We start from the raw sequence: 7,388 nt of genomic DNA, 5'->3' as shown, positions 1-7,388 counted from the left end.
GTGAAGGCCCAGAAGGCGCTCCAGGCAGCTGAAGACAAACACCGCGATTACGTTTCCGGTGTGGCATCCAAGCTGGAGAGCCAAAAAAAGGCGGGTAGGCTTGCCATTCAAACCGCTGTAGACAAAGCAGTGAAGGAGGTTGCTGATCGTTTTCGTATTTTAGTTGAGAAGAAGATTAGCCGCAAACTTAAACAACAACTCGATGAACTTGCTGCGGCTGGCCGCCTTCTTCCTGTGCCCCCTCCAGTAGCTGATACTTTCATTCCTGCTGTAATTAACGATCCCTCCCCGGTCACCCCTCCAACTGAAGTCGCTACTGAAGAGCTGCCTCTTCCTCTACTCAGTCCGGTCGCCTCTCCTATTGATTTGGATAACTACCCTCCTGCTTCTGGCGAGGTGGAGTTGGTGTCTTCTCAGAAAGACACCACCTAAGGACAGCATTAACTTAGTGGAATTTGTGCTTACGCCATAGTGAAACTTGTACTTTTGTATGTTGGAATTCATATACTATGACTGATTGCCCATTATGTACTATATCTTTTGCCTGGTTTCTGGGTATGCCCAGTAGGTTTTCAATTTCAAATGTTTTACATTCTAGATCTTTTTACTAGCACATCTAATTCTCATTGAATCTATTGCTTGTATACCTCTTTAGCTAAGGAGCCTGATGTGGGCAACCCCTTTGCCTTCAAGGTGATTTTATGCGTATAGCCCCAGAAGGGGTTACCCCCTCCACTATTTGTATTAGCTGTGAAGCCATGTGGGGGCAACTCACTTTACCATTAGTTTGATTTGGACGTTTAGTCCGCGAAGGCTCATCTCTCCCCCGCTGTTTTTGAGCAGCTGTGAAGCCTGATGTGGGCATCTCCTTTTGCCCTAGTTTGATTTGTATGTTTAGTCCGCGAAGGGGTCATCCCCATCGATGTCTTTGTTCGGCTGTGGAGCCTGATGGGGGCAGCTCATTTTGCCCCCAGTTTGATTTGGACGTTAGTCCGCGAATGGCTCATCCCCCCCAATGTCTTTGTTCAGTTGTGAAGCCTGATGGGGCAGCTCATTTTGCCCCAGTTTGATTTGGGCGTTAGTCGTGAATGGCTCATCCCCCACCGATGTCTTTGTTCAACTGTGAAACCTATTGGGGGCAGCTCATTTTGCCCCCAGCTTGATTTGGACGTTTAGTCCGCGAAGGGCTCATCCCCCTTGCTGTCTTTATTTAGCTGTGAAGCCTGTTGGGGCAGCTCCTTTTGCCCCCAGTTTGATTTGGACGTTTAGTCCGCGAAGGGCTCATCCCCCCGCTGTCTTTGATCAGCTGTGAAGCCTGATAGGGGCCACTCAATTTGCCCCCAGTTTGATTTAGATGTTTAGTCCGCGAAGGGCTCATATCCCCGTTGTTTCGATCAACCAAGATTCGTGTCGTGGTGGGAGAAATGCAATTCTTAACTCATTAACTTAACATTCGATATACAATACATTGCCTTAGTACTCTTACACATAAACAGTTCTCACACCACTGGAAAGTTAAACAAGGTTTCTTTCATGGAATTTTTTCAGCATTCTGATGTTCCATGGCTTCTCAATCGTTTCCCCTGATGGCGTCTTAATCTTGTATGTTCCAGAAGTTCCTTTCTCTGTCACGACATACGGCCCTTCCCAGTTGGGTCCCAGTTTGTCGTCATTCTCCCTCTTGGTGGCGGGGGTAACTCTTCACAACACCAAATCCCTAACGATGAATGCTCGCGGCTTTACTCATTTATCGTACTGTCTCTGTAATTTCCGATGGTACTCCTACAGTCGCATGCGAGCTATATCTCTTTTTTCCTCAATGGCTAATATCTTCTCATTCAGTCCCATTTCCACAGATTTTGTTCTTGTCGTTTTCTCTATCATTTCCACAGGTATAACTGCCTCTACCCCATATGCCATTGCGAATGGGGATTCATTTGTAGATGTTCACGGTGTAGTGCGATAAGCCCATAAAACATGACTCAACTCGTCGGCCCACACTCCCTTCCGCTCCTCCAACTTTTTCTTTAGATTGTCCATGATGATTTTGTTTGATGATTCCACTTGCCCATTCCCCTCCAAATTGTATGGCGCTGAGAACCCTTGTTTCACTTTGTAGGCTTGAAGGAATTGGTGCACTTTCCCCCCAGTAAATTGTGTTCCATTATCCGCGATGATGATGTATGGCAAACTGAATCTACATATGATGTTCTCCCAAATGAACTTTTTCACATTCTCTTCCTTGACTTGCTGTAATACCACTCCTTCCACCCATTTGGTAAAATAATCAGTAGCGGCAAACATAAATCTTCTTTTTCCGCTTGCCAGGGGCAAGGGTCCAACTATATCCAGTGCCCATATGGCGAATGACCACGGACTTAACACATTATGCAGGGGCTCAGCTAGGGAATGTATGAGTTGTGCAAATCTCTGGCATTTCTCACATGTTGTTGCATACTTTGTCGCACCCCTCTTCATATGGGGCCAAAAATACCCCTAAGATATCAATCTGTGGGTTGTTGTTCGCCCTGCTGAGTGATTTCCGCAATCGCCTTCGTGGACCTCGGCTAGTACCTCTTGCACCTTCTGAGACCCAATGCATCTCAACAGTGGTCCGCTGAAACTTTTTCTGTACAAATCCCCATCTAATAGAACGTATCTCTGACTTACTTGTTCCATCCTTCGTCTTTCCTGTTTATTCTCTATTTCCACTCCCTTCAGAAAAGTTTTTATAGGCATCATCCAACCTGCCTCCTCTTCAATGGTGAGACATACCCTTTCTTCTTCTGCTGTACTAGGTTTGTTCAAGACCCTCACCTCAATCGAACGACCTTCTGTTCCTGGAAGCACAGCCGCCACATATGCTAAGGCGTCAGCATGTCTATTTTCACCACGGCCTAAATGGGCGAACTGAATCTTTTTGAACTTTTTTGCTTTTGTTTGTAGAACCTCCAGATATCGCGCCATCCTTGGACATCATGCCGCGAAGCCCCCATTCATTTGACAAATAACCAAGTTAGAGTCTAAGTACACAGATAATTCGCTCACTCCCAGATCTTGTGCCAAATCCAAATTAAACCTGCTATCACTGCTTCATACTCAGGCTCATTGTTAGAAGCTGCAAATCCCAGTTTCATCGACAACTCCAGCCTTGTGTTCTCCGGAGTCACCAGAACAACGCCTATTCCATTCCCCGTATCTGTAGCAGATCCATCCGCGAACACTCTCCATCCATTCCTTATATCCCAAGGATTTAAGGGATCACGGTTAGGTTCTCCATCCTGTTCCATGATCATTTCATCTCCCCAAGTTGGATCTTCAGCAGGGAATTCTGCAAGGAACTCCACCATGGCCTGAGCCTTTTCCGCCGTTCTGATATGATATTGGATTTCGTAACAACTAAGCATCACTGCCCATTTTAGCATTCTGCCTGACTTCTCTGCCTTCAACGATTACTTGAGAGGCAGATTTGTTATTACCACCACTGAATAAGACTAGAAATAGGGCTTCAACTTTAACGCAGAAAATACCAAAGCCAATGCATACTTCTTAATCCTGCTGTATCGCTTCTCCGCGTCAAGCATGGTTTTGCTCTGAAAGTAAACTGGCTTCTCTATTTTTTTTACCACTCGCACGAGGACTGAGCTTATCGCATACTCTGAAACCCCCAAATACAAATATAATTTCTCTCCCGGTTCTGGTCGCGATAGTAAAGGTGCTTGTCCTAAATAACTCTTCAACTCCTGAAAGGCTGCTTCACACTCAGCGGTCCACTGGAAATCTGGCGTTTTCCTCAACAAACGATACAGTGGTCTACATTTGTCCGAGGATTTAGAAATAAATATGTTCAATGCTGCGACTTGTCCAGCCAACCGCTGCACCTCTTTCACACTTTGAGGGGATGACATCTCTATCAACGATCTAATTTGCTCAGGGTTTGCCTCTATTCCACGGTAAGTGACTATGTAACCCAAGAACTTTCCTAACGTTACCCCGAAGGTGCACTTCTCAGGATTGTTTCAGTTTATGCCTCCGTAGTATGTGAAAAGTTTCTTGGAGGCTTCTTAAATGTTCCTCCTCTGACATACTTTTTTCCACCATATCATCAATATATATCTCCATACCCTTCCTAATCTTGTCTGCTTCAAACATCTTTTCCCCTAGTCGCTGAAATGTAGCTCCTGCATTCTTTAAACCAAAGGGCATTCTAGTATAACAGTAAGTACCTCCTTCCACCACGAAGGTTGTCTTTTCCTGATCAGGGCCGAACATCGCGACCTGATTATAACCCATGGACACATCCATGAAAGAAAACACTTTGAAACCAGCAGTTCTGTCTACTAACTCATCCACACGCGGCATAGGATAACAGTCTTTTGGACACTCTTTATTCACGTCAGTGAAGTCCACACACATTCTGACCTTGTCGTTCTTTTTTTGGAACAGCGACCATGTTGGACAACAATTCAGTGCATTCCAGGTCCCTGATTATCCCCGCACCCTTCAGCCGTATAACTTCTTCGTGAATCCCCTCCGTGAATTTTGGTCTAATGCTTCTCATCCTTTGTCTTACTGGCTTCACATCTTCCTTCATATGTAAGTGATGACAAGCAAACTCTGGGTCTATCCCTGTGATATCTTCAATCGCCCATGCAAATATATTCGCATTCTCAGTTAGCAATTGTACTAGCTTTATTTTCCATTCCTCTGGCAAGTCCGGCCCGACCGATGTAAACTTCTCTTCCTCTCCCACCCCCAGGTTCACAACCTCAATCTCGTCCATAGTTTTTGGTCCCAGAGGAGGTTCGTGTTTTTCAGCCGAATCTGCCTCCTGTAATTGCTATGCCTCTCCTTGCTCATATGCCATCTTCTCCCCGCCTTTGCCGCGGATCATTGTTTTTACCGTCACCTGATGTATGTTTTGTGCGGCCACTTGATCCCCCCTGATTTCGTACATCCCCCCCTTCGTGGGGAAGCGAATCATTTGATAATATGTCGACGAAATAGCCTTCATTTCATGGATCCATCTTCTTCCCAGAATGGCATTATATTGAGACCCAGTATCTACCACCATAAATCTCGTGAATACCGTCGTTGAACCTGCTGTTACTGGTAATGTTAACTCCCCCAAGGGCTCTGTCATGCTACCATTGAATCCATATAAATTGGTCTGAGGAGCCTTTAACTAATCTCTATTGATGTTCATCTTTTCCATGGCCTCTATAAATAACAGATCCACCGAACTTCCACAGTCTATCAACACCCACTTAGATAACAACCCATTGCTATGGTAATCACTAAAGCATCCTCATGCGGAGAAATCACCGATTCCAAGTCTTTTGGGGTGAACATTATGTTTCCCTCACCCATCACGGTTCCCATCACTAGATCACTAGCCGCGGCATACTCAACACCTCATTTACCTGCTGTATGCTTGCGGTCTTTCTTATCTTGTCTCGGTGTGCATTTCTTCCAAGTGTTTTTCCACTAAAAATGACATTTATCGTTCCTAAGATCCTGGCAGGAGCCTGTAGTCTCTCAGCATGGCGGACTTCCGTGATAAATTCTCTGAGCATCCCCCTTTCAATCATCCTTTCCACCTGCCACTTTAAAGCATAACATTCGTTAGTGGCATGGCTCCTAATCTGATGATGGGCGCAAAAAGGTTTCCCCTCTATCTCTCTGGGGGTATTCCGCAGTCCTTCATAATGCTGCAGCCCCTGGATCAATGGCAAGATTTCCTCTAAAGGCCTGTTAAGAGGAGTCTTTTTGATCTCGCGGTATGGCTTTCTTTCGTGAATATCCTTCCTACTCCAATCTCCAGTTCTCTCGGGTCCCCGATTCTCCCTTCTGTAGGATCCCCCCTCTTTTTCTTCTTTCCTACCTTTATCTTTTTGATCATCCCTATCCACCACCTGCACTGTCTTCCCGAATTTCTTTTGTTCCCTCGCATTCCTTTCCATTATGTCCTCGTACCGAATATATTTTTCTACCTTTGGGTACAGAGCGTGCAAAGTGGTAATTTCTATTTTGGACACTGATTCGTGGACTCTAGTTCCTTGCCTCAAACCGTGCTGGAAGGCAATGACCGTTGTATGTTCGTCCAGATTTTCCACTCTCAGGGTCTCTTCTTTGAATCTACACAGGAATTCCCTTAACGATTCCGCTGACCTCTGCTTGATGTTGAAGAGGGCTGCGATATCCACAACCCTCCTTTTCTGGTGGATGAAATGGTCCACAAAGGCGCGCTCTAGCTCTTCAAATCTACTGATGCTCCGCGAAGATAGCCGATAATACCAGTCTGAGGCTCCCCCCTTGAGGCTGGCAGGGAACATCATGCACCGCAGCCCATCATACTTATTTTCCTGCCATAACGACATCTTTTTCCTGAAGTGATGTAGATGATCTGTTGCATCGCCCTTCCCATCGTACCTTTCAAATCTTGGTTGACTGAATCTCTTAGGCACCTCCAAATTTCATATCGAATCTGCCAGCGGATTCTTACTAAGGTTAGCAACTTCTTTTTGAGCGGCACTTTGGTTCACTTTATCAGCCGCACGGTTCACTTCTCTATCTTTCTCAATCATCGCTTGTATAACCTCCATGGTGATGCCCTCTACTGGATCTACGCCCTGGGGCTGGTACTCTTCATTTTCCCCTTCCACCTTACTGGCTAGAGGATCCCCACCCTCCATTTCCTCTTGTGCGGTCTCCCTTTCCTTTCTCAACTCACCATTCTCGTTCCTCAACCTAACTATTTCCTCTTGAAGAAGTCTGGTGGCGTCTACCTCCACATCAAATATCTCTTCCTCTCCGACCACCTCCATGTCTTCGCTTGCAACCTCTTCTACTACCTCTCGAACAACTTCTTTCCTAGGTCTTCCCCTTTTTTGTTATGGTGGCCATTTTATTTCTTCGTGTCCCCACAGACAGCGCCAAATGTATACTTAAATCTCACAACCCCTGAACTCACTCCTCTTTTCTCCTTACTTTCTTTCCTCCACTTTTATCCCCCCCCCCCCCCCTCTTTCTCCTTCCCACCTTCTCATCTCCCCACCTGTCCCACTCTTTTTGGCAGTTCTCGGCAGTTGGGCAGTTCTCGGCAGTTAGGTAACCGTGGAACTGATCCGCTGCCGCATATCTCCTCTATTTTGCCCCCGACCCCCTTGCCACCTATGGCTCCACATATCATGAATGTGTCCTATACAAGGTAATTACAATATGTTCGCACAGATGATGTAGACTGAAACAAACAACGAAGCGGTGAACTCGAACCTAGAGACAAACCATATTCGCTCTGTAAAATATATCTTAAGTAGTAAAACACCAAATGATAATTTTAATCTTCGGCAAGCTCTATCAGTTTTTCACACCAATGTCTTGAAGAG

General features: G+C 45.7%; 2 protein-coding genes across 2 annotated transcripts; both read right to left on the bottom strand.

Annotated features, from left to right (window-relative positions):
• Positions 1–3,044: 3,044 nt before the first annotated feature.
• Positions 3,045–4,783, bottom strand: LOC147492793 (uncharacterized). The gene is made up of 4 exons (XM_086567644.1): positions 4,415–4,783; positions 4,089–4,278; positions 3,531–3,943; positions 3,045–3,443 (listed from the first exon to the last, which is right to left on the bottom strand). Exons 1-4 carry the CDS (start codon positions 4,781–4,783, stop codon positions 3,045–3,047), a joined length of 1,371 nt encoding a protein of 456 aa, XP_086423770.1.
• A 601-nt stretch (positions 4,784–5,384) lies between these two features.
• On the bottom strand, positions 5,385–6,380 carry LOC147492792 (uncharacterized). The gene has a single exon (XM_086567643.1). The coding sequence runs from the start codon at positions 6,378–6,380 to the stop codon at positions 5,385–5,387; it is 996 nt and encodes a 331-aa protein (XP_086423769.1).
• Between the last annotated feature and the right edge of the window lie 1,008 nt (positions 6,381–7,388).

This window comes from Coptis chinensis, chromosome 6 (genome assembly GCF_015680905.1).
Source record: "Coptis chinensis isolate HL-2020 chromosome 6, ASM1568090v1, whole genome shotgun sequence".
Lineage (NCBI taxonomy): Eukaryota > Viridiplantae > Streptophyta > Magnoliopsida > Ranunculales > Ranunculaceae > Coptis > Coptis chinensis.
Note: the sequence above shows the minus strand (reverse complement) of the source record. Positions and strands in the feature narration are given on the sequence as shown.